General features: G+C 42.6%; 1 protein-coding gene across 2 annotated transcripts in view; it reads left to right on the forward strand.

The window, feature by feature from the left end:
* LOC137374922 (multiple epidermal growth factor-like domains protein 6) overlaps nt 1-27,898 on the forward strand; it is a 355,699-nt gene that overhangs the window by 306,313 nt on the left and 21,488 nt on the right. For both annotated transcript variants that reach the window (XM_068041513.1, XM_068041514.1), the window contains exons 16-29: nt 201-329; nt 1,687-1,821; nt 2,509-2,643; nt 3,216-3,341; nt 6,989-7,120; nt 8,226-8,354; nt 11,243-11,374; nt 13,975-14,103; nt 20,024-20,152; nt 22,480-22,608; nt 24,169-24,297; nt 24,400-24,528; nt 26,164-26,292; nt 26,695-26,823. In XM_068041513.1, coding sequence (XP_067897614.1) covers nt 201-329; nt 1,687-1,821; nt 2,509-2,643; nt 3,216-3,341; nt 6,989-7,120; nt 8,226-8,354; nt 11,243-11,374; nt 13,975-14,103; nt 20,024-20,152; nt 22,480-22,608; nt 24,169-24,297; nt 24,400-24,528; nt 26,164-26,292; nt 26,695-26,823 — 1,821 coding nt within the window. The remainder of the gene's footprint in view (nt 1-200; nt 330-1,686; nt 1,822-2,508; nt 2,644-3,215; nt 3,342-6,988; nt 7,121-8,225; nt 8,355-11,242; nt 11,375-13,974; nt 14,104-20,023; nt 20,153-22,479; nt 22,609-24,168; nt 24,298-24,399; nt 24,529-26,163; nt 26,293-26,694; nt 26,824-27,898) is intronic.

Here is a 27,898-nt window from a genome sequence, read left to right on the forward strand (position 1 = left end):
AAAGAAAATAACATCAACAGTCAAACTAATTTTCACTGGGAAAGAAAAATTAGTCCCAGCTTGGGATAGCAATCCAATTTGAAAGTTTAAATTGGACAACCCCTTCTTCCCAACTTATTGGCTTCTAATTTACTGACAGTCAGTCCAGCATTGCTGGTTTTTTATATGTCTGGTAATATTCTTATGCTTCTTTCTGTTAGGCTGTCCAAAAGGATACTTTGGGAAAGGCTGTAATAGGCGATGTAATTGTGCCAGCAATGGCTACTGTCACCGGTTCTATGGGGCTTGTTTGTGTGATCCTGGACTATATGGACGCTTCTGCCATTTACGTAAGCATGAATTGATTCAATCAGTAAAATGCTCACAGTTTATGCATAGTCATTGCTTGGAATTGGATCTCATTCTGTGGTGCATTTTTTTGTGTGACAAGGAATGCCATTGCAAGGAAATGTTGGTACTGAGCACCTTTAGATCAAGTACAGGACAGGCAGATGCAGAGTTAAGTGCCATCTCCTCTGCACTCTTACCTCTGCCCTAACAATAAGCTGTAAGGCCGACCTCAGAATACCCTCCTCTATATTAGTGCAATTTCTTTCCATTGCGCACTTTGACAGATTGCCATTTTGCATCTAATTATGGCAATTTTGTGTTGTGGCTTTGTTCTACATGTAAGGCTTTTACAGTTAATAGATAAAAGTCTTGTGTTTGAGAGGTAGCTCTTGAAGAGTCATGCCGTAGCAGTTTCCTTCAGGTGTATACTATCATTTGCATCTATTCCCAGGTTATGCAGGTATCAGACATAGCAGTGAGCCTGACCTCCACGACTGCCACACATGTTGCATTGCTGTTTCATGAGGTGAGTGCCTTGGATTGTCAAAACAGGGCAGCACTCCTCATATCCACATAGAGCAGTACCTTCACTTTGCTGAACATCAAATGGGAGTTCATCAAAGACTCCATTTTCTGCCTCCACCTTTGCGATTAAATTTTGACGTGTGGCAATTCAAGAGTGGCTCATGCATGCAGGTGCTTGTTCTTTGGCATCTTCTAGCATTATGATCAACATTCACCAAGGATCAACATGACTAAAAAATTATGGCTAACCTTGGGAAATCCCACCAGATTGTCTCAGTACAATATTGGTGAGCCTTTAGCATGTTGCTCAATGCTTTCACTGATTTAATACCATTTTATCAAAAGATTCATCCTATGAAGAAAACAGTCCTGACTGCATCTCTGAATCCCATTCCATTTTCATCACCATCCCAGGTTTCCTCTCAATAGTTGGACTCGTCCATGATTACAGCCCTCTTGCCTCTGCAAATCGTTTTGAATTTTCTCCAGATCTCTCCCTCTCTCTGCTTTTGATCACTATTTTGGTCGTCTATAATGTGTCTCCAGTATTGTTGCAGAATCGTTATCATTTCTCAATTCAATCCAGGAGGCTCATTCAGAATGTGACTTTGAACCATTTCCTTTCATTGCAATGCTACATTTATCTTCTTAATTAGTATCGCCCCCTCCCTCCTTCCTGATGTCTCCCTGGGGTAAAGAAACAAGAGGAATGCTAAAAAGGATAATGTCAATAGGCAGCTGGACAGGACACCTCACTCCTCAGGTACATTTACTTTTCCACAAAGTCACCTCTAGGATCAGGAAATAATACACATTTCTGCTTTTTTTCAGCTTGTCCCAAGTGGGCATTCGGACCTGGATGTTCCAAGGAATGTCAGTGTGTGCAGGCACATGCAGCAGGCTGTGACCCCAAAAGTGGCATATGTATTTGCAAACCAGGTTTTCACGGCCTCGGATGTGCAAAAGGTACATGCGTGTATTGCTGAGCAGCTTACACATGAAACAAAGTATTGAGGATTTGTACTTTACTTTCAGCAGAGACACTGCATTGCATTGTACCTGCAAGTCACCACTTCCTTCCTCTCCAGCATGGCTCTCCTACATCTCCCAGCAGAGACGTGGAAGGACATTGCTTGCACACCATCTCACACAGGCTCAGTGCGTGGCATGCAGAGAATACCATTCATTTTTTGTTATAGTAATACGTGCATCAAACAAGCATCATTTTGTTTGATGCAAACTATTTTTTGTCCTGATTTGATATTTTATTAGCTATAGGCAAATATTAATATTAATTGGCCTGTTACAAAACTGTTGCCCAAAGTAAATTGACAGATAAACTAGTCCTATTTCACCTTGGAAAAGCGTTTTCTTTTTAGGCAACCCAGAGCCACTTTGCTTTGGATTACTGGGATGTGAGTCTGTGCTCTGATGTAAGTGACAAGTATATTCTCACAATGAAGAAGCATCACCCTAGTTTCGAGGCTACACTCAAAAGAAGAAAAAAACTATTTATTATAAATAAAAGGAAGTATAATCCTTGCTGCACACATGCTGCAAAATATTGAATTACACTATTCAGTTGAAAAGAGTAAAGACGAGAAAATAATTCTCCATTTTATTTAAAATGACGATTATTGCTGTTTCTTATAGAATGCAGCCATGGCTTCTATGGTGCTGGCTGTAAATTCCATTGTGACTGTCCGATCGGTGTGCCATGTGACCAAGAGACTGGCGAATGTAAACACCAATGCCCACCAGGGTTCCATGGAAAGCAATGTGACTTGAGTAAGTAAAAGCAAAATACTGCGGATGCTGGAAATCTGAAACAAAAACAAGAAATGCTGGATTCACTCAGCAGGTCTGGCAGCATTTGTGGAAAGAGAAGCAGAGTTAACGTTTCGGGTCAGTGACCCTTCTTCGGAACTCAAGTTCCGAAGAAGGGTCACTGACCCGAAATGTTAACTCTGCTTCTCTTTCCACAGATGCTGCCAGACCTGCTGACTTGAGTAAGTGTTTGAGTCAGAGCGTCAGGATGCAGTGTGACTAAGACAAACAATCAGGCAAAGCTTCTGCAGGTATATGGAAGGGTTGCAGCGATACAGGCAGGAAAGAAATACTTAACCAGGCGAAGGGGGATAAGTAGTGGTACTTAGCATTTAACCATAAACATTTATAACTTGTGTGGACACTGATATTTCACACGATTTTACACACACACCGAGCCCCTGTTTCACTCTCACATCCATTTCATAGGAGATGGATTGGGAAAAAACTTCACTACTCAGATTGTTTTGAAAATGGTTTAATTTGCCATTTCTGCAATCCATACTCTTGCTAACTCATCTTGTTGTTAACAGCTTGTAACTCTGGGAGATTTGGGATTAACTGCAGACAGAAATGTGACTGTGGAGGGGCACCTTGTAATGCACAGACTGGCCAGTGCATCTGCCCTGCTGGCAAAACAGGACTGACTTGTGAAACAGGTAAGGCAAGTCCTAAGCTATCACTATGATTTATCATCATCATGACTATAAAAATCTTGAGTTGTCAATAAGCAGTGATGTGTTAAATCTGAGGTGTAAGTCTGATATGAATGTGTCCGAGCACATAATAACTTCACTTTTGAGTGAAGTAAAATACAGTTGCCTGGAATTTTCACAGTGCAGATGGTGGAATCCCCTGAGAAACGATGTTATCAGATAAAAAACATCAATTTTTAGCCATTTACAGCATTTTGTCTAGGGTTCCGCGAAAGTGACAGCAGGAGATTGGATCACCAATGGGCCGTAATTCAAGGCTGGCATTCTGTATGGTCTCAGACAGCATGTGAGCTCACAAGTGACAAAGTTTCAAGAGCAAATATAACTTTGCCTGATTCAGAGCTCCCTGAGGTATTTCAATATACAAATAGCGGCAGCCAGGAAATGACCCTACATTCCATCTATTGAATTTTACATTCAGTTTGAGGGCGAGAAGAGTGGGCCCAAGACTAGTATTTTAAATTTAAATAAAGGCAATTATGAGGGCATGAAAGCAGAGCCAGCTAAAGTGGACTGGCAAATCAGTTAAGGGATAGGTCAATAGAGATGCAGTGGCAGACATTTAAGGGGATATTTCGGAATACACAGATTAGATACATTTCAACGAGAAAGAAAAATTCCAAGGGTGGGACCTGCCATCCATGGTTAACTAAAACAATTAAAGATAGTATCAAACCTAAAGAAAAAGCCTATAATTGTGCAAAGATGGGAGGCAGGTCAGAAGATTGGACGAATATAAAAAATAGCAAAGAATGACTAAAAGATTGATAAGGAAGGTAAAGTTAGAGTATGAGAGAAAGCTAGCTAGAAATATAAGACAGATAGTAAGAGTTTCTATAGATATTTTAAAAAGAAAAGAGTTAACAAAGTGAGCTTTGGATCAATAGAAAGTGAGGCTGGGGAATTAATAATGGATAATAAGGAGTTGACAGATGAATTAAACAGATATTTTGCATCAGTCTTCACTACTGAGGATACAAGTAACATCCCAGTATTAGCTGTAAGTCAGGAAATGGAAGGGAGGGAGGAACTCAAGAAAATTACAATCATCAGAGAAGTGGTACTGAACAAATTGTTGGAGCTGTGGGCTGACAAGTCCCCGGGTCCTGATGGACTTCATTCGAGGGTCTTAAAAGAAGTGGGGGGTCCTTTATTCAAAAAGGGAGGGAGACAGAAAGCAGGAAACTACAGGCCAGTTAGCTCAACATCTGTCTTTAGGGAAAATGTTAGAAGCTATTATTAAAGATGTTATAGCAGGGCATTTAGAAAAATTCAAGGTAATCAGGCAGAGTCAACATGGTTTTGTGAAAGGGAAATCATGTTTAACCAATTTATTGGAGTTCTTTGAGGGAGTTACATGTGCTGTGGATAAAGGGGAACTGATGAATGTATTGTACTTAAATTTCCAGAAGGCATTTGACAAGGTGCCACATCTAAGGTTATTGCAGAAAATAAAAGCTTTTGGTGTAGGGGGTAACATATTGGCATGGATAGAAGATTGGCTAGCTAACAGGAAACAGAGAGTAAGCGTAAATAGGTCATGTTCTTGTTGGCAAGATGTAATGAGTGGTGTGCCACAGGGATCTGTGCTGGGACCTCAACTTTTTACAATTTATATAAATGACTTAGATGAAGGGACCAAAGGTATGGTTGTTAAATTTGCTGATGACACAAAGATAGGTAGGAAAGTAACTTGTGAAGAGGACATAAGAGGGCTACAAAGGGATATAGATAGGTTAAGTGAGTGGGCAAAGACCCTGGCAAATGGAGTATAATGTGGGAAAGTGTGTAATTGACCACTTTGGCAGGAAGAATAAAAAAGAAGCAGAGCTCTGAGATGCAGAGGGATCTGAGGGTCCTAGTGCATGAATCGCAAAAGGTTAGTATGCAGGTACAGCACATGATTAGGGTAAGCTAATAGAATGTTTTTGTTTAACGCAAGGGAAATTGAATACAAAAGTAGGGAAGTTATGCTTCAGCTATACAGGGCATTGGTGAGGACACATCTGGAGCACTGTGAACAGTACTGGTCTCTATCTTTAAGGAAAGAAGTAAATGCATTGGAAGCAGTATAGAGAAGGTTTACTAGACTAATACCTTGAATGGGTGGGTTGTCTTACAAGGAAAGATTGGACAGGCTATTCTGCTGGTATTTAGAAGAGTAAGAGGTGACTTGATTGAAACATATAAGATGCAGGGGTCTTGACAGGGTGGATGTGGATAGGATGATTCCCCTTGCGGGAGAATTTAGAACTAGGGGGGTCACTGTTTAAAAATAAGGGGTTGTCCATTTAAGACAGAGATGAGGAGACATTTTTTCTCTCAGACGGTCTTGAGTCTTTGGAATTCTCTTCCTCAAAAGGCAGTGGAATCAGAGTTTTTGAATTTGTTAAGGCAGAGGTAGATAGATTCTTGATAAGAAGGTTATCGGGGGTAGGTGGAAATGTGGAGTAATCAGTTCAGCCATGAACTTATTGAATGGCGGAGCAGGCTCGAAGGGCCAAGTGGCCTTATCCTGCTCCTAAGTGATACTTTGTGCATCACAATATATACACTCCCCACCCCACCTGAAGCTATATGATCTCCTGGGAGAGGTGAAAAACCAGATTAAAAACCAGGGCCAATATGAGGGGGAAAATATCTTTCTCTCTGACCCCCTTATGTCATCAAAGCTAATTCAGGAGGTCACTCTGGCATTGACAATTCTGTGTTGTACCCCCTTTTGTACAATTCTGTTGCGTCAACGTAGGTTCTGAACCCACATGAACATTGCATATGTTAGGTCAATCAGATAATATGCGAGCAGTGCTCAACAATCCTCCCCTAACCACCACCGGCAAAAGCAAATTCTTCTGATCATTCATTCATTTGCTTTTTGTGTGTCTCTGCAGTCTGGAAATTGACTGTTGTATTTCCCTTTCTAATACTCTCTGCACGGCAAAAGTAAGCCATTGATTCTGAAATGGTTTTATATGTCCTCAGGATAAGGTGCTATATAAATGCAGGTTCATTCTTTCAGTGAGCCGATGGGGTCAATCTAAAAGTAACCCTCGACATATCGGATGAAGTGGAGTCTCCCTTTTCCCTGGGAAAGACACTTTTTATTTCATGTATTTTTAAAAAGAAGTTGTGCAAATTTAGCTTGACTGCACTTCAGCAGAATTCTTACTGTGGCAGGAATGTGAAGCTTGGAATAACTAGGAAGAAGTTGACTAGGGAAACAGAGTGTATATAAATCACATTGTGTAAAGCGCATCAAAAGCATCCAGATAAAGTTTGTCTAAAGAATAACAAATATTCATCCTATCAATTACACTTAAAGCACATCCATACCATACCTGTATAAAACACATCTAAGGCTGGGTAAATATTTCAACTCACTGTCCTGAAATCAATTGAAATTAAATTCGAAGAGTTTCAATAACATGAGGCTGATACGCAATGCCAGGCAACTTGGGAGAGACTGTCTAAAGCACATGAGCATTAGGCACATCTGATGTGTATGATATAATGTGTACCTATATAATGTGTATTGCGAATGCCTAAACAAATCTATATAAAACATGTGATTTCTCGCTTTCTTCAATCAGATTGCCCGGCTGGTCGCTGGGGCATAAATTGCAAGTTCGCCTGCGGTGATTGTGAAAATGGAGGTGTTTGTAACAAGGAGCTGGGGACATGTGACTGCCAGGCTGGATTCACCGGAGCACTGTGTCAGGATAGTGGGTATACATTTTTGAACACACTGAGGCATGTCTGTAATACTAATTTGTTCAGATGAGATAGCCAGGTCTGACACTGCTGGTGTGATCGGCCTATATTAGTAATTGCTGTAACATTTAACTAAACTAATTCACTTTGTTCTTGTTTCGTTGATGTTGTTCCTCCCTTTCAGAAACTCAGTATTTCTTGAATGCCAGTGGTCTTTGGGCACCTTGTGTGAGCCTAGGCAGTGAGGTTTGGCTTGCTATTCCATCATGGAAGGCATCACAATTGAGCCAATGCTGGTTCTATCCGCACCCATCCACAAATGCGCCCTTTCCGGGATCAGCTGCTGAATAGCAATAAGGAGTGGGAGTATTTGTTGCTTTTTATTAACACCCTCTCTGGCCCAAGGGAGCTGAGGCCAATTATAATGCCCCAACTATTGGCCCAGCTGCAAATAGTTACTCAGCACAAACCAGAAATCAACCTTATGGTCTTTATGGCTTATTATTGCACTGGTCATGTCCCTTTTATACAGCATGCCATCCAAGGAATTGATTATGGGCTCCCATGGCTCAGTGGTAACAAACACCTTTGAGTCAAAAGGTTGTAGGTTCAAGTCCAACTCCAGAGACTTGAGTGTGTATAATCTAGGCTGACAGTTCAGTAATGAGAGAATGCTGCACTGTTGGAGGTGTTATCTTTCAGATGAGACATTAAACTGAGGCTCCTCTCAGGTGGAAATAAAAGATCCCTTGTCACTATTCAAAGAAGAGCAGGGGAGTTATCTTGGTGTCCTACCCAGCATTTATTCCTCAACCAGTATCAACCAAACAAATGATCTGGTCATTTAATTCATTGCTGCTGTTGGACCTTGCTGTGTGCAAATTGGCTGCTGCTTTTCCTATATTACAACAGTGACTACCTTGGTTGTAAAGTACTTAGGGACACCCTGAGGACATTAAAAAAAATTGCAACTTCCAGTCTGCTAGCTAACCAGTTCTTCCATAGTGCAAAAAGAACCGTCAGAATGTGTTATAATCAACAGGTCTCCCAAAGCCACAGTGATCAAATGATCTGTTTTTTAATCTATTCTTTTTTCTTCCCTTGGTTTGCTCCCAGCTTGCTCTCCTGGTTATTATGGGCTAGCTTGTCTGTATCGCTGCCGCTGTGAAAATGACACCCAGTGTAACACTGTAACTGGCGACTGTGTCTGTGGCCCTGGATGGATGGGCCATGACTGCAAAGCACGTAAGTTACAACACTAAAGAACTGTGTGTCTCATCTGTTCCACATTCTATCAGATAACATAAAATACAGGCTATGATTTTCACCTTCCTAAGTGTATTCATGGGGGAGAAATTCAAATTTGGCAAGGGTGCAAAACGGCCAGCAGCAGATTATTGGCTTGTTATATACCCACTGAAGCCAATGGAGAGGAAAATCTGGTGGGGTGCACAATGAGCCCCTCCATCCACATTGTGCCACAGCCGAAGTTGAATTTCACTTTTACACCTTCAGGATTTGGAGGAGTGAATGACACACAGGTGAGACTTATAACTGGGATTTTATGTCAGTAAATCACATAACACTGATGTTCATTCTGTGGGCCTGCTCAGGTTGGGAAAAAGAACCCGACCCAAACCCGACCGAACCACAGCGGACTCAAGCCCGATGGCCCGGTCCCTCTGATTTTGCCCCGAGCCCGACCTGACCCGAATCCGCCCCGACTCGACCATCCCTTTACTTACCTTCCAACTGGGAAGCTCCAAGAAGCTGCAGCGCATGCGTGATGATGTCATTGTGACATCACTCACTCACTGCGCAAACTCAGTTTCGTCCCGGACTCCCAGCTCAGGTAAGGTTTTTAATTTCAATACTTACCGGCAGAGCACTTACCATGTGTGTCCGGCCCAACCCGACCCGACCCGACCTGAGCCTGAAAGTCGTACCCTGAAGATGGGCCCGACCCGACACATGTGGTCGGGTCCCATCGGGTTCGGGTCGGGTAGCAGGCCTCTACTTCATTCTATGTGTAGAATATATTTGCACATAATGTGAATAGATTCATTTTTACTTGGTACTTTATGAAAAGGTAAAATCCTCTTTGTGAGTATTTTGACTCCCTGGTGGTGTGATGCCTACAAGTTTTATGGTGGAACATCTATTTTGATGTCAACAGCTCTGGAAGAATCTTGGACGTTTGATGAGGCAACATGGATTTGAACTCTGTTCTCAGCTGCAATTAACCTACTGTCAATTTCAAATAGTCTTGACCCAGTTGTCTGCATGAGGAAAGGATAGATCCATTATGTGTCTGTGAGTGCATGTTCTTCCAGCACTAGGGATTGAGGGACAGTGCAGATAGTGGCCATGAAGATGTCCACCATCTGCCTTCCAACAGTCTGCAGATAACTAACTTGGTAAAAAGAAGGCGAGAGAAGAGAGGACTAAGGACAATATTCTAAAATATACCTTGTGGGAAACAGCTGATAGAGGCCGGGTTTCTTGTTAATTACCTTTAGTCTGTGACACCCTACTACATTCTAACTTCACAGATTTATTCAATTGTCTTCCTATCCAAATACTGATACTTACTGGGTTTAATTATCATTATTAATACATTGTGGTCTCAGTGACCCTATCATTTACTTTGAAAGTGCTTCCCTGGTGTTTCCTCCTGTGAATGACATGACAATTATTGTTCAGTGAATTCTCCTGCTTTCCAGTCAGTGTGAAGTGCCGTAACCCGCAAGGCTACGGACCAAATGCTAGAAAGTGGGATTAGGCTGTGTGGCTCTTTTTTTTCAGCCGGTGCAGACATGATGGGCCAAGTGGCCTCTTTCTGTGCTGTGAATTTTCTATGGTTTCAGTGTTGCTTTTAACAGCCAGTGGTTCAGTTTTCATTGTTTTGAAATGGACTGGTCAGTTAATCTCTCTTGTAATAAACCACTCAAGCTGAACTAGTGTGCCTTTGTGACGTTATCTGATCTGCTTGTTGAGCTTTATTTCCATTACTCTCTCTCAATAATATGCCATTGGCTGGCTGGTACAAATGTAAGATTTGTTATCAATGTTTTCTGCAACTCTGTGGTTCCATCACAAGTTGAAATCTGAAAACAGCTTTATATTACAATCCTGGGAGGTGACACGGAGATATTCATGCATCAGTGTCCCCAGTTTTACCTTCCAATCGACCACTATTCTAAATATCGATGCACTGCACATATCGGCACTTTTTGTGACTACATTCATGAACATGGCATTATGTTGGAAGCGACTATCATTGGTTCCTTTTTCAGTTCGTTTTAAATCATAGATTTCTGTCTTTCTCAAACATTCTGTATGTAATTTCTTTTGTTCGGATTACATTTTTCTGCTCATCAGAGAGAGTGTTGTCAGCAATGGAACATCCTTCCACTTTAGGCACTTAGTTTTAGTATTGGGCACTGCCAGGACAGGCATAACGTAACTGGATCCAGAGTAAAAGGGAGTAATGCCTCAGAAGAACATCCCCAGCATGAATTTTGTGACTTCTGATATCAGCCATTCTTACAGCCACTCAGAGTGCCACTGCCGATTTAAATGATAAACCATAAGTAGGTTTGCTTTTGCTGTGGGCTCATGTTCACTAGAAACTGGGATAATAAAGCCCCAAATAACTTCATATGGGATCCTGGCATCTTTCAGAGAGTCTAAACTTGTCATATCAATCTAATCTGGATTAAAACGCATGTGTTAGAGCTAAAAACACAATGAGCAGCCCAATGCCTCCACTAAGCCAAACAGTGCCAAAAGTCATGATGTTCCAGAACTCACACCTATCAACACTGTGACAGCAGATAATACTAACGCTAACACTAACTGAAGATTGCAAGAAGCAACTGTGATGCCTTCACAACAAAATCAAGACAGTTTTAGACTCTTCAAGCAGTGCCAGATGATATTGATAGATAAACCCAGTTTAACTCTTCCATCTCATGGTGTCATTTGAATACCCTGGTTTGAATGACACAATCCAATTCTGTCTGAATTGTACAGTGAACTCCTGACAGTCAGTGCAGCTGCTGTCAGATCCTGTTTCGTGTGCATTAGTCTTTCATGATAGATTCTATACACTTGTCTTTTCTCTTCCTCAGCTTGTGACGTGGGCCGATGGGGCAGACAGTGCAAGAATGTCTGTGACTGCAACAACGTTGACGGGAGCTGTGATCCTGTAACTGGTCTCTGTCTGTGTGAGGCAGGGTACACAGGGGATCGTTGTGAACAGAGTAAGGTTCAGATGTATGTGTGGACCTCACGGTCTTTATTGTGTCTATGAAGCTACATATCAGACAAGGGTACAAATCCAGAGAAGTGTAATTGGCAGGAATGGAATGCAGTAATCAGAACATTCTTAATATGTAGAAAAACTACATGTTTATTTAATTAATGCAGCATATTGAATGGCTAATATAATGTTTTAATTACAGATCCCTTTTTTCAACATTGTAACATCAAGGTGTGCTGAGCCCTATATTTGAACAATATAGGGTAGATGCAAAGGAGGTGTTAATGCGGTTTAGAAGATTCTTTCATTGTTCTCCCTCTTTTTCAGCCATTATTACCCCTTTCCTCCCCACCATCCTCTCCTGAAAACCTTGCCTCCTTGTTGGGGTACAGTTCCAAGGATGTCAGACACCACCCCATCTCCCCCAAGCCCCTCACACTCCCTATCTGTACCCCCTCCATTCTTCATATGTGAGTTGACACAGTTCCTATGCCTGCTTTGGTGAATAGCCAAGGATTTCACAACAGAGGCTGATCTTTACCTCTGCTGACGTCTGCACAAACTGTTCCCAGAAGGGTTACTGGATAGTGATCCAAAGCATTTGTAACCATTTTGATTTCTGCAGAGGCTTTGGGAATATAGTACAATGTTTGAAGCCTGCTGTTTTCCCAGAGGGGAGAATAATTCAGAATGAGTCAAACCCAGCCTCCTCTCATCTACCTTGTGGTGGTTGATTACAGTGTAATAGAGGCCTAGGAGCAAACCTCTGATCCTCTAAACTCCCTCCCTAACAGCATAGTTGGGTTACCTACACCACACAGACTGCAGCGGTTCAAGAAGACGGTTCTCCACCATCTTCTCAAGGGCAAGTAGGGATGGGTAATAAATGCTGGCCTTGCCAGTGATGCCCACATCCCATGAACAAATGAAAAAAAATGGTTTGCCACCTGAATGAGGTTAGAGAGAATGTAAATAGGGGTAAAACATCATCTTAAAAGAGTTGAGTGTAAAATAGATTAGTCTGTAATGAAAGGTTTATTTAAGTCATTGATACTTGTGTGAAAGTTACATGCATTAATTCTCCAATCCTGATCTCGCAGTGAGGAGTGGCACAGGTAGGGAGAGCTGCTTGGTGAGCTGAAATTTTGTCGTCCGTTATTAATATGTCAATGTTCAGAAACGATCATAGAGTCATAGAATTTTACAGCACAGAAACAGGTCCTTCGGCCCAATGCACCTGCGCCAACCATCAAGCACCCATACAATCTAATCCCATTTTCCAACACTTGGCCCATAACCTTGTATGCTATGGCGTGTCAAGTGCTCATCTAAATACTTCTTAAATGTTGTGAGTGTTCCTGCCTCTACCACCCATACAGGGACTGTGTTCCAGATTCCAACCACCCACTGGTTATAAAATATTTTTCTCAACTCCCCTCTAAACCTCCTGCTCCTTACCTTAAATCTATGCCCCCTGGTTACTGACCCTTCCGCTAAGGGAAAAAGTTCCTTCCTAGCTATCCTTTCAATGCCCCTCATAATTTTGTATACCTCAATCAGGTCCCCCCTCAGCCTTCTCCGCTCCAAGGAAAACAACACAAGCCTATCCAGTCTCTCTTCATAACTGAAATGCTCCAGCCCAGGCAACATCCTGGAAAATCTCCTCTGCACCCTCTCCATTGCAATCACATCCTTCCTATAGTGTGATGACCAGAACTGTACGCAGTACTCCAGCTGCGGCCTAACCAGCGTTTTATACAGTCCCATGATAACCTCCCTGCTCTTACATTCTATGCCTTGGCTAATAAAGGCAAGTATCCCGTATGCCTTCCTAACCACCTTATCTACCTGTGCTGTTGCCTTCAGTGATCTATGGACAAGTACACCAAGGTCCCTCTGACCCTCTGTACGTCCTAGGGTCCTACCATCCATTGTATATTCTCTTGCCTTGTTAGTCCTCCCAAAGTGCATCACTTCACACTTCTCAGGATTAAACTCCATTTGCCACAGCTCCACCCATCTTACCAGCCCGTCTATATTGTCCTGTAATCTAAGGCCTTCCTGCTCACTATTTACGACACCACCAATTTTCGTGTCGTCTGCGAACTTACTGATCATACCTACTATATTCGTGTCTAAATCATTCATGTACACTACAAACAGTTAGGGTCCCAGCACCGATCTCTGTCGTACCCCACTGGTCACAGTCCTCCATTCACAAAAACAATTTCTATTGTGATATTGCACTGAATGCATCAGCTTGTGCTGGTGAATGTGTTTCGTGATGCAGTCCTGTTGCTCAAATGTAATGCTCGCTTTTTGAAACTATTAATGCAAGGTTACAATTGCCACCAATCGCAGTGAGTGTGATTTTTCAGACACCACCTGATTTCTATTAGATTTATTACAATCTCCTTTGGCTACATCAAAAGGAATAAAATGTCAGATGCAGTTACATGAATTCAAACGGTTTGCTGTGAGAAGCTTCTGGATGGCAAGAGACGGCAAACAAACCCTGTGCTGAGATGAAGCAACTCGTTGGTCTACAGAGCAGCAATGGAATATACCCTGACACTTGCTTTTCATCTCTCCTATGTATAGAGTGTCCTGGTGGAAGCTATGGTTCAGGATGTAAGTCCGCATGTCAGTGTGAAAATGGAGCAGCTTGTGACCATGTCAGTGGCGCCTGCACCTGTGCAGCAGGATGGACTGGAACATTCTGTGAAAGATGTAAGCTGCTTCTTTTTATTTTCCATTCAAGCGTCTCTGTAAATGTAAATGAGCCGCCGCGCCAAATATCGTGACAGCTCCACGGCGCATATCTTGTGCGTGCGCCGCGCCATTTTTGAAGCTCGCCGCTGAGATTGGCGGAGAGCTGGAAAAGTTCAGCCCATGAAGGGAAATAATTACAGGACTACATGGAAAGGACAGAGGAGTGAGTCTAGCTAAACTGTTCTTACAATGAACCAGTACAGGCTCGACAGGCCGAATGGCCTCCTTCTATGCTGTAACCATTCTATGATTCAGCTGTTCCCTCTACTCTTGTCATAAGATGTAGAATAATGCCACCAACAACAATGTGCACAGCGTGTTTAATTTAGAGATGCTGTCCTGAGGCACTTCAGAGGCTTCATCAGACAAAAATGGATAGCAAGCCAAAGAAAGGGATGTTAGGAGGAGTGCCCAAAAACTTGGTTAAATGGGTGGGTTTAAGGAAGGTCTTAAAGGAGGAGAGTGTTTACAGGAAGGAATTCCAGAGTATGGGATCTTGCTGGCTGAAGGCATGGCCACTAATAGTGGGACAAAAGAAGGGTTGCATAAGCATCCAGAGTTGGAAGAACGGAGAATCGTTGGGTGGGCATGGGGGTGGTGGTGGTGGTGGGATTGTAGGACTGGAGGTGGTTATGCAGACAAGGAGGGATGAGGCCATGTATGGAACTAAACATAGAAACATAAAAAAGTAGGAGCAGGTGTAGGCCATTCGGCCCTTCGAGCCTGCACTGCCATTCACTGCCATTTGATGGCTGATCATCCAAACTCAGTAACCAGTTTCTGTTTTCTCCCCATATCCCTTGATCCCTTTATCCCTAAGAACTATATCTAACTCTTTCTTGAATATATTTAATGAGTTGGCCTCAACTGCTTTCTGTGGTAGAGAATTCCACAGGTTCACCACTCTCTGGGTGAAGAAATCCCTCCTCATCTCAGTCCTAAATGGATTACCCCTTATCTTTAGACTGTGACCCCCCCTGGTCGTGGACTCCCCTGCCATCGGGAACATCTTTCCCGCATCTAGTCTGTCCAGTCCTGTTAGAATTCTGTAGTTAAACATGAGTATGAGTTTTAAATAAGGGACGATTGCTTAACCAACCATAACCATTTCTGGCTGGACCACATCAAGCGTTTTCCGACCTCACTCTTCTCTGCTCAAACCACTAATAACACCCAGTTATACCTCTCCACCACCTCCCTCGATCCCTCCACTACCAATATTTTGCCAGACTAATCGTCCAAATACAATTTTGAAATTGCCATGATTTTCCCCAGTTAAACTATGGGAAAACGCCACCACACCACACCACACCACGCACTCTGTACCTTTGCCACAGATTCTGTCGTTCTCCCCAGGCACTGTTTCAGACTGAATTGATTGAACCTTGGTATCTTATTCGACCCCAAGCTGACCTTCAGACCTGATATCCGCCTACTTTCACTTCTCTCGACCCTTCTACTGTTTTTGTGTTTTCTGACTGCTTGTCCAACATTTAGTCTTGGATGAGCCGGAATTTCTTCCGGTTAAACATTGGGATGACTGACGCCATTGTCTTTGGCTGCTGTTACAAATGCCGTCCTCTTGCCATCAGGCATAACATGTTTACAAAAGCAACGTAATATGGATGCTGGAAATACTCAGCAAGTCAGACAGCATCTGTGGAGAGAGAAACAGGGGGTCACAGTGGCCTTCCATCAGAACCGTTTGTCGAACACGTTTAGATATATTTCAATACATCCTCTAATCCAGTCACAACTTCACTCTATTCTAACCTGTAAAGGATATTACCTAGAGCACCAGTGTGCTCAAAACTATGGCTTCTGTAAAAGTAGTTTGGTATTGATAGTGTGCCATCAGTAGGAGGAATCTGGTATTCCTGCTAGCAGTGGCAAATGATAATATCAACCAGCTGAAGTCTAATGGCTCCTGGGACCCAATTTTCCATGGAGGCATGGAAAACAAACATTTTTTTTCTTTACAAAAGCAAAATAGTGCAGATGCTGGAAACCGGAAATGAAAAGAGAAAAATGCTGGAAATACTCAGCAAGTCGGGCAGCTTCCGTGAGGAGAGAAATAAAGTTAATTGTTTCAGGTCAATGACCTTTCATCAGAACTGGAACATGTGACAGTTATAACAGGTTTTAAGCAAGTACAGAAGCAGGGGAAGAGGGATAAGGGGAGGAAAGGATAATAAGGAACATCTGTGTTACACATGATACTGTGAGGGCTTAAATAACAACAGGGATGATGGTGCAAGGCAAAAGGGGGTGGAGTGCAAAAGGAAATGGTTGCATTACCAATAATGACTGGTTGGGTCAAATAGTCTAATTCCATGTTGTAATTTCTATGTAATTCAATGTAATCTCTCCCTGGGTGCCTAATGTTCAAGGACTGAGAGGTTGCTAATTTAGCAGCAGTTAGTAGCTAATTATGAACAGCTTTGTTGCAGAATTTTGCTCATGAGGAAGTAATCTGAAACTGGACAAAATAATCTTGCTTAGCTTGATAACAACTAGGTAAAAAGATGCAGTTTACCCGGGCACCATGCTGCTTATTCAGCTAGTATTAAAGATTTGGCCTGTGGGGTTATCTGGAAAGTCATAGGAAGGATCCCAGTCCCAAATGATGGATCTGGCTCTCCAAGCCCAGTAATGAACACGTTGACTGTTCAATCATCAACAAGTGTCCAGGAATACTCAGGACCTGCTTGGCTCAGGAATTGGATTACAGTTTACCCTCTGTCCCTGTTGCAAAAACGGTAGCCTGTAATGTTCCCCAATCCAATATATAATTAAGCGCAGTATTACACACTGCAAGCTCAAGCTGTGATCTTGAGCTTTGAATTTTTCACCCTAGATGCTGGTCTCTGTGATTGACAGGAACCCAGGCGTGATGAACAGAGATCAGTAACATAACACGTGAACTGCACCTTCCTGAAATTGACTTCTATGACCAGAACTTAAATATCCACAGGAACGGGCAGTGAACACACATTCAGAAATGTAGAATACTTTGGCAATGAACAGTCTGGAAGGGATTTTTTTTTAATTGGTCAGCCATGTCTTTCTAGCTACATGACAGGAGATGTATGTACAAGCCAGTTACAGTGCACTGCAGTGTTAACAAAATGAGTGGTGATGAACTGATTTGAGTTACAGGGAGCTGCCTCACTGTGAAATACTCATAATATTTTCTGCTATGGGATGGAATGACAGATTTTGTACGCCACCCCAAATCATTTGGTGACTTCCACTATCAACTTCTACCTCAGTGCCCTTGACTTCAAGTTCCTATTCTCATTTACAATGAGACCTGAGCACATAACCTAGACTAACACTCCAGTGCAGTGCTGTAGGAAAGCTGTGCTGTTAGAGGTGCTGTCTTTTGGATGAAGTGTTGAACCGAGGCCCTGTCTCCCATGTCAGGTGGATTCTATTCGATGAACAGCATAGTGTCGTGGCGATATTTGTCCCTCAACCAACATGACTAAAATAAATTATCTGCTCATTTATCTCATTGCTGTTTGTGGGACCTTGCTGTGCAGAAACTTGGCTGCCATGCTTCCTACATCTCAGCAGTGAGTAAATTCTGTATAGCATTTTGAAATGTTGTGAGGTTGTGAAAGGTGCAGTTTACGTGCAAGTTTTTTCTTGTTACAAATTCTCCTGTATGTCAAGTGAGTGCCAAACCATCCCCTGCTGTACCATCAGTGGTACAGCTTTCAGTCAGCACTCTCCTGCATTTTCTTCCTAAACCTCTCATCATTGCCACATTTCTCCAGATTTCAAAGTCTATCTTTGACCATATCTCCAACTATCCTCTTCAACTCTTTCAACTCCTACTTGTTGTCGTGTTCCTCCTTGTGAAGTACCTTAAGCTGTTTTACTATGTTACGTACATTATCTTTTCCAGATGATACAGAGTTATTACCCCTAACATGCTTTAGTTTCAAAAGCCATGATTGAATCTGCCTCCAACACACTCTCAGACAGCACATTCCAGATTCTAATCACTCGCTGTGTAAAAAAAGTTTTTCTTCATGTCGCCTTTGGTTCTTTTGCCAATCACCTTAAATTGGTGTCCCCTGGTTCTTGACCCTCACGCCCATGGAAACAGATTCTCCCTATCTACTCTGTCCAGTCCTCTCATGATTTTGAACACATGTATCAAATCTCCTCACAGCCTTCTCTAAGGAGAACAACTCCAGCTTCTCCATTCTATCCACATAACTGAAGTCTCTCATCCCTGGAACCATTCTTGTAAATCTTTTCTGCACCCTCTCGATGCCTTCACACCTTTCCTAAAGTGAGGTGCCCAGAATTGGACACAATATTCCAGTTGAGGCCGAACCAGAGTTTTATAAAGGCTCATGATAACTTCCTTGCTTTTGTACTTCTATGCCTCTATGTCTCTTGGAACTCAGAAGGTGTCCACGTGACATGTAGGGAACAATATAGTCACTAAATTGTTCAGTTAACAGAAATGAATATAGGAATTGTGGATGGAATTTTAATTTCTGCTCTGAACCGAAATATTCCCTCTTTCACTGACAGAGTAGAATCTGGGACGGATATGTTACTTTTGTAAGAGAAGCAGTAGACAGCGCCCCCCCGTGGACACTGAGAATAATGAGTACAAGGCATATAATGAATGCACTAAAATAATAATGGCTGTCTGTAGAACAATTTTGGAGAGCTGCATTTTGTGAAATTTGAAACAGTATTTAATAATCAAAGTAGAAATTTGTTTCTGAGTATTTGAATGGATCTTGAGCTATACATGAGTAGAATACACATGATAGAAGGCAAATGCTGTGATACTTTAAAAATTTCTGAAATCCAGAATATGCATTCAGTCCTCAGATGATTTTCAACATCCACTGAGTATAAACTCCTCGAGCTTCTAATATTAACCGTTTCCAACCCAGCAGGTTCCCAGAATGCACTGAGCTCTGCAACACCCATCTCAATGTCAATATCACAAACAAGGCAGATTCCCGATGCTTTTAATTTAAAAAAGACCAGATACAACAAATCATGCTTTGTACTGACTTTTACAGTTGGGAGATCATTACTGCTGTTGCTGTTGTTTTCCATCCTAAAAGAGTCTGTTACTTCTGTTACTACTGTTCCTCATTCTGAAAGGTGGCATTGCAATTGTTGCTACTCCAAACCACTCCAAAAGGTGCTGTTAATCCTACTCTGGATAAACTGCTCCTTATTTTGACAGGTGATACTTCTCCCATTTCATACGTAAACTGCCTATCTATTGGTTTGTTAGTATTCCTCTGGTATTGTTACATTCAAGAGTGAATATTAAATATGCCTGATATTTATTCAAAAATATGAGCTAGCATATCGCGGCACATGTCAGTGACTCTGGTTAAACAATGATTAATTATTTTTGTTCCAAAGTTGAATTTCCTTTGGAGATGTTGCAGAATATTTGAAAGTGTCCCCTCTTCAGAGGGACATGCACTTGGTTATGTCCTGTTCTTCTGAAGGGCAGGCAACACACAGAGGGCAGAATCAATCTGGATCTGTTAACCAGCTGCTGAATGGCTGTGTAGATTTAGTATTTCCAGTTAATTCATTAATTGCATACTATCATTGTGAAATGTCTTGTTACTTCTCACATCCACTCAGCCCAGCTGTAATAACTAATGTAACCTGGTTTTCTCTGAGAATTGTACAGAAACACCACCTAATGGCATATGTTATAACTGATTAAAGGGACTCTGTCGGTTTACTGCCTGTTGTCATTTCCTACTGATTTCCATGGCGGTGAGACCTGCAGTCGATTTTGTAACTGTCTTTTACTTTATAATGTTAATAACCTGACCAATCCCCTAACGCATGGGTATTTTCTCATTGCCAGTATGCCCTGATGGATTTCATGGCTTTGACTGCCAGCAGATGTGCAACTGTAGAAATGGTGCCAGATGTGATCATGTGACAGGAGTGTGCCACTGTCCTCCAGGCTGGCTGGGACCCCACTGCAACCAACGTAAGTTTACTCTGAGGGGAGGGGTGGGGGAAAAGTTTGGAAATAGCTCATTCTTAAGTTTGTAAGGAGAATTGGAGCTTTCGATACTGACTGAGGTACGGTTTGTCAATTCAGGAGCCACTACAACTTCTGAAATTTTCGATTGTAGCAAAAGTTTGTTTTTAGAAGCCACTGTCACCATGTTCGAGCAATTTTGACGTGTGCGTGTATGTGTGTTTGTGCATATGGCACATTTTGCTGCCAGGTGGAACACAGCCCCTGAAAGAGAGGAACATTATCAAGGTCACAAAGGTATGTTGACATTCAATACCACTGTTTAAAAAGAGAGTTCGCTGCTGATGTTTAGGGATTTACTCTATTGGGGCACTAACATCACAGACTGGAGTAATGCCATTCTTGCTGAAGAGAAGGAGGTTGACCAAGGGGAGAGGAAACTGTCATCTGTTTTATTTAATAGATGTTGATCATTTTAACATTATCCATGGAAAAGGGTCCTGAATATATATTTTTAGGTGTACATCAAAATGAAGAACATCTGGGCTTTTCTCCTGCTGTCACTCTGTCAGTTTTTAGTAATCTCTGGATAAGCACAAAGTAAACTCCCTTCCTCCACGTGTCTGAATGCTGGCATCAGAGGAGCACCCACTGTACAAGTCCCAAAGTCCCCATTGCCTTAACTTATGTGGGTGGGATGACAATTCTGTCAATGTGCAGTACATTGTGGACTATGTGTGAACCCACACTTGCTGGAAACTAGGTTGATACTGCCCAGTGATTTACTTTGGCCTCTTACAGCAGAGAGAGGAGACTGGTATCCCATTAGCCTGAGGTGGATTCGAACCTGGTCCCAGAAGTGATATGCCTCATCCAATATTATTAATAAGAACCCAAAGCATACTGTGCAATATTTGTGTAAAATCCCCTTTGCGACCTCTCTAAGGCAAACAATTTTGCTTCTAATTTCTGAATACCATAATTTGAACTTGCTTTGAGGGGCTAAACAAGAAACCTGCAGGTTTTGAACTCAAGTGCTGATTAGACACAATTTTCCTGGAACTCCCCTCATCCCCTTCCACTGAAGATGTGAGTGTACTGGCTGACACACAGTGGCATGTTGCAGGATGGCTCAGGGACCGAGGGAGAGGTTACACAGGTTCTTGGACGTGGCACTGGAGGTCCTAGTGGAGGAGAAGGGGTGTCCTGTACCTAGACTGTGGAGGGATGCCATTTCATCCATCTTGCCCTCCTGTCACACTCTCCTGCAGCAGCTGCTGGGGCTCTACCTGGCATCATGTCCTCCTCCCATTCATATTCCTGACCAAGATGCCCATGACCAAGCACTCCCTTTCTTCTGGTGTCCAAAAAGCTCTTACTCTTTTTAGGTGAAGTCCTCAGCGAATTTCCAGAATAACTGTTGCTCGGGTGTTAGTGAAGTCTTGACAAAGTGTTCCAGAAAGTATCCTGATGTGTTTCAGAGGTTCTCTTCACTGCTGCAGCAGCAAGTGAACATGAAGTGGTGAGTATCCCTATAAGTAGTGCTTGAAATCCACATCAATGCCATGTTTATCCCCAAACAGCTGGTCGCTGTTAGGAGAGGGCATTAAGACAAGTGCTAGTCACCAGAATGCCATGCAGCCTCGTTAATGAGCGCTACCAGGCATTTTACGTGACAATCAGCTATTAAACTGCCTCCGGGTGGCCGTTCCTAGCACTAGCTTTAACTCCTTTACCAATATGGTGTCTTGTGCCAATTGTGGGCTAACCAGGCATTGCAGCTTCAGACCCCATCTTGGCAACCTCCAAGCTTTTCAGCACTAAAATATTTGACGGAAATCGCCACTATCACCATAAAATAGCAGCCAATGTGCATCACATAGTGTGCCACCATTAACATTGAAAATCCCTATCACAGTGCTGTCTACAGGGAAACCAGGTATTGCAGGTACTTCCAGTGAGTTTGCAATGCAATACACACTCCACACAGTGAATATGATATAATAGATAAACTCTGAATGTTGTAATCAATGTTGATGGTCAGTGGTTATAATAAATTCAGCATTTGTTGTAATGTTGACAGAGGTTCTTATAAAGGACTCTGGTGACTTGTGAGCTTTGTGTCTAATTAATAGGAATGTCCACATTGCAAAGATTGAGGGACGGGACCAACATACATTTTACCAAAAGCAATTGCAGCTGTTTAATGTGAAATGATGGGTTTAAACGACAAATTTTGTTGCAGAATTGCATCGCTTGCAACACATTGTGTAGTTTGTTTGGTCCAGAAGTGAATGAATGCTGCTCTCAGCTCTGGATTTATATTTTTCCAGCATGTCGGGGACAGCGGTACGGTGAGGGTTGCAGCCAGGTCTGTAACTGCTCCAATAATGCAGCATGTGATCATGTGACTGGCCAGTGCCTGTGCACTCCCGGATGGACAGGAACTGCATGTCAACAACGTAAGTAACTGTTAACGGGATGGAAAGAGTGGGATCTTATTTTGATATGATGTGTGTACATTAGCCCAAGTGTAGCTATTCAAGGAGTTGAGTGGCTCTGTCTGATTCATAACTCCAGGTTCCATATAGTGTCACACACTTCCCCTGGATGCACTGCTACTCTATTGTTGCTCTGAGCACCTCCCTCACCAACTCCCATCGGAATCAAACATAAAATCAGTGGTTAGTGATTGACTGGCATCAGACTGGTGCACTGGACGGAAGGGGGACTATGACAGAGTATTTTAACGTGCTTTTCATTGAACTTCAAACAAAAAATTGACAAAAGTCCAGCACAGGTCAGGAATCTTGGTGAATGCCAGTTGCAAGCTAAGATTATTTCTTAACTCAAACTTGAAAGAGTCACCCCTTGACTGCAGCAGTGCAGCATTTCCCTTCTGCGCATCAGTCACCGTTGTGGGCTCTCAGTAAAAACTATCATCTGTGGCAATTGGTGGTGAATTATTGGCAGTTTTGTCGTTCGAATTTGAGTCCATCAGGATGAAGATTGTGATTGCCTCAGACTCAATTGGACTTGTAAAAATTGGTTGTTCTGAGGAAACTTTCTTCCTAGAATCATAGGGTGGAATTTTATGCTCTTCCCCGCGACAGGTTTGGAGGCGGGGAGAGCATGCAATGGGGGTGGAATGGTGGTGGAAGGTGATGGAGGAGGTTCCTGCCACCAACCCGCCTCTGGCAAAATTTAGTATGGGGTGGGAAGGCCTGTGAAAGGCTTTCCTACCCCGCTGCCAATTGAGACCCTTGACTGGGCAATTAACCCCCAATTAAGGGCCTCTTCACACCGCAGCTGCAATTACCCATGCGTAGGACGGCCCTGTCGCCACCTGGGAAGCATGGTAGGAAAAACTGTGTGGGCTGCTTCCCAGCTCTGTGGGCGGGTAGGGTGGAGGGCGGTGTCCCTCATTCAAAGGCACTTACTGCCTGAACAAGGGACCCAGTATCGGGAAGGGGGGGTGGCCCCTAGCAGGCCCTTGCTGCCGACCCTCTGAAACCCATCCCGTGAGACCCCTCCTGTCCTGACCTACATGAGACCTGGCTCCAGCAACACTCCTTGGCCTCCAGGACGGTCACCTCCGTCAGTAGCCATTGCCTCCGCAGAGGCACGGCAGCTGCCAGCCTCTGATTGGACAGCAGCTCTGTAAGGGCAGGACTTCTGGTGATGGGGTCCTAAATCCTATGGAAGGCCTGCCAGTGTCCACTTAAGTGCCAGATTGGCATGAAATTCGGTGGGCCTTCCGAAAAAGAGGTGTCATGGGGATCTTGGTGGCAATTTCTCCCAACGTCAAGACCCCCTGCTGCCAGCATAGAATTCTCCCCATAGTGCTATAATGGCCCATTGAGTCCGTGCCGGCCCACTCTCCTATCTCCTATCCAGTTTCTTGGATTTGAATCCTCACTGCTACAAAATTGCCCCAATATTATTTGATAAAATGTAGAGGTAGCATATTGCCCTAATTTTCCACTTTACCATATTTTCTATCTTGTTTTGTTTCCCCACAGGATGCCCTGCCGGGTCCTATGGACTGAACTGCTTACAGCACTGCATCTGCAGGAACACAGCCGAGTGTGACCATGTGAGTGGATCGTGTACTTGCCCCAAAGGATGGACTGGTATAGCTTGCGAGCTTGGTAAGCATGTGACCAGAAATAAATTTATAGAAAAAAAAATGCAAGACTATTATTTACTGTAAGGATCAGTGATTATCAACCAATGTGTGTGCTTCTGTTTAGAGTGTGAAGATGGGCGGTATGGAGAAGGATGTCAGCAATACTGCAGCTGCAGTAATGGAGGAAGGTGTGATCGACAGACCGGACAGTGCATTTGTAGACCGGGCTGGATTGGAGAAAAATGTCAGACACGTAAGTAAATGTCAGACCCATAAATATTTATGTTAGGTTCAAGATTTTAAAAATGTCATCAGTTTCAAGAGTAGTAGACATGTAGAGTAGATCCCCATCAAAGCTAGTGGTTTGTTTACAAATGTACTGGTTTGTTTTCAAGTCTTTCTTACTGTGATCATGAAGGGCACTATAAAAATTCAAGTCTTTCTTTTAGCTGGTCACCCTCTGGTTTCCTGTTTGTTTAGGATGCTGATAGAATGACTAAAGTGTTCCCTGTGGAAAGTAACTCATCAGCTTGCAATAGTATGGATTGTACTTTTGGATTAATATCAGAGGGTTTGACCTTGATTTCTTTTGGGAACTAAGAAGAAATTGTATGGATTTCTCATTGCCTCTGGTTATGCTGTCTGTGGCTATTCATATGTGGTGATATCTTTACTATCTGATTTTTTGAATGAGACATTAAACCAAAAGCCCCCCTCTTCGTTCAGATGGATGTTTTGAACAGGAGTAAGGATAATATTAATCACTCAATCACTGCCACCAGAGAGCAGATTAATCTCTCTTACCTCTCCTTTAAGATCCTCCTCATCTGCAGCCTCCCTAGACCCCCAGGGACCTTCATCAACAAAATCTCCTATCTCCTGTCTGACCTTTGTATCGAGCAATTCCTACTCCACATTGATTTTAATCTTCCTCTCAATTCATCCTTTTCCGTCTCTACCCGTCTCCATCATCTGTGATTACTCACTCAAACTTGCACACCACCATGTTGACTGCTTCACCCACTCATGTGGTCTCTCCCTTAAACTAGTCACCATATGTAGCCTCAAGTCCTCAGAGGTCTCCGTCATGGACAGGGCTCCCTCTGACCAGTTCTTCATCTTTACACTCTTTCAAAGATATCTCTGCCCAATGCGAATCCCTCCTGTGTCACTTCTCCTCACTCACAAGTAGTCTCTCAAATTCTGGTCTGCCACCTCTGATTGATACTCCGCCAACCTTTTCCACAATCATCTTGCCTCAACCTTCGCTGGTCTTGTCCTTCTCAGATCCTGAATGGTCTCCCATGCACATCCAGTGTAACAGCCACCTTCATGACCTCAGTAGCACAGACTGTAAATGCAAATGTACCATTCTGCCTGTCTACCATTACCAGATCTGTCTCTACTATCAATTCCACCAGCTACTCCATCAATATCCTCCTGTACCAGCTCCTGACAGCTTAATCTGTGCTTTGATTCATTTGGGATTCAATTTCTCTGACAGGCTTCCAGCTTGGCACATCCACAGGCTTCAATTCATTCAAACGCTGCAGCTCATGTCCTATCCTCCACAAAGTCCTGCACATCGCTTTTCTCCAAGTTCCACTAGGTTTTGAAGCTCCAGCCTATTGACTTCAGAATTTTCATCCTCAGATTTTTTTTTTTTTGTTTGTGTCAATTTCTGCTTTAATACTTTGAGCGTTAGCAATGTGTCAGAAGTATGCTTATGGAGATGTGATATTGCCAACACGACACTCAGTTTCGGCAACTGCAGCAGGCGTTCAATCCTCGATGAGTTAATGTGCGATGTTGATATTAACAGAGCATTTTCACCTCTCCACTGTATAATGAATAACCATTTATTTCAGTGTCTGGTTTGCCCTTCTAGGTTGCCCAGCCGATTATTATGGAGAGCATTGTGAGGAGAGATGTGACTGTGAAAATGCCATTTCCTGCCACCACGAGACTGCAGCTTGTCAGTGTGCCCAAGGATGGCGGGGGAAGAGATGTGAGAAACGTGAGTGAAAGCCTGAGGATCCATTGAGTGGGAGAGCCAGTCATTGAATTTATGTACAAGGTTTAGAATAAACAAGCGAATTAGTATAGGACACAGAGGGAGTGAAAGGATTAAATGCGTTGTGGTTTGATGCACAGAACATTTAGTGTATTTCTACCTGCACTGTCTCTCCTCCCCTCTATGTTCTACCTTCTATTGAGGGTGGCTCATTTCTGCAAGGAGATATGAAAGTGCTGGCAGTTAAGAGCCTGAAATGAAATTATTTCATTTTCCAAGGTAATGTCTCTCATCACAAGAAGCATAAATTCACAAAAACAGACATTAATATATATATATATATAAAACTCTGATTCAATTGAGATACTTTGAACAGAGCTTGATATTTCTTTGTTTCTCTTGCAGCATGCTTGCCTGGTTACTATGGCGAGAACTGTGCCCAGAGCTGTGAGTGCCATCCTGGCATTGCCTGTAACCATGTGACTGGGGAATGTGGCTGTCCTGATGGATTCACTGGCAATGGTTGTGAAGAAAGTAAGGAGGCAGCAGAATGTTCCGGATTTAACTTCTTGAACAATGGTGCATTTATGCGATGCATAAGGAAGGCAGTGACATGTCTTGTGTTTTCCGATACTGAAAATGGCCACCTCATCTTTTTCTCTCTCCCTCTAATAATAAGGACCAACATGAACTGATAACGTATTATTCCCCTCAAGCATTTTCAGTCAATGACATTTTAAGAATCATTGAGTTATACAAGTGAGCAAATACATTTAATACATTTTCGTTCTTGCTTAATTTCAGATTTAATTATAGCACTTTCAGAGCATTAGAAAAGTGTGTCTCATCCTTTTACAATCCAAAGAATAGCTGTTCTTTTGACAGCAGATTTTTTTTTTACAGGTAGAGAGGCTGAAACAGAGAACAAGCCAACTTACATATTATCTTCCCTAAACCAGCCAATTATAAGACCTTAGTTAGTTTACTGACTACAGTAATGGACTCCACATTACAGGAATGATATTGAGGCTTTAGAGAGGTGACAGATTCATTAAGATGCAAAAATAAACTGAAAATACACAGAAATATTTCCAATGTTTTCTGTTTTTATTTCGTTAGGATGCTACCTGATGTAAGGAAATGTAAACATAAAGAATTAAAAGATTGGGCCTTTTCTCATAGAAACAGTGGTTAACAGGGCGATGCGATAGAAGTGTTTAACATTAAAAGATGAGAGAGTTGGGCCAGCTGTTATACACAGTGCCTGATATTTAATTCCAGTGACTGCAATAGAACTGAGAATCAGATACTGTGTATAAAGACCAGCCAACCCAATACCATCCGTTTTATGCCACTATCCTAGACAAATTTCTATCCCCTGTCTCTGTCAGGCTGAGGAATGGCTGTGTGGCTTGTTTAAAACCTGAAAGAAAGGATGGGGGAAAATGGGAAAATGAGAGGGAAGAAGAAATGAAAACCAGCTTCTCTCAAAGGGAAGGACTGGCCTTAGGGGTGTGAGATACATTCAGGTTTGATACATCTTTGTTCACACATTATTGTCCACGTCATAGAAGCTCTATTGTGCTAATTTCTCTGGACTACTGGGGTA

Source organism: Heterodontus francisci, chromosome 11, assembly GCF_036365525.1.
Source record: "Heterodontus francisci isolate sHetFra1 chromosome 11, sHetFra1.hap1, whole genome shotgun sequence".
Lineage (NCBI taxonomy): Eukaryota > Metazoa > Chordata > Chondrichthyes > Heterodontiformes > Heterodontidae > Heterodontus > Heterodontus francisci.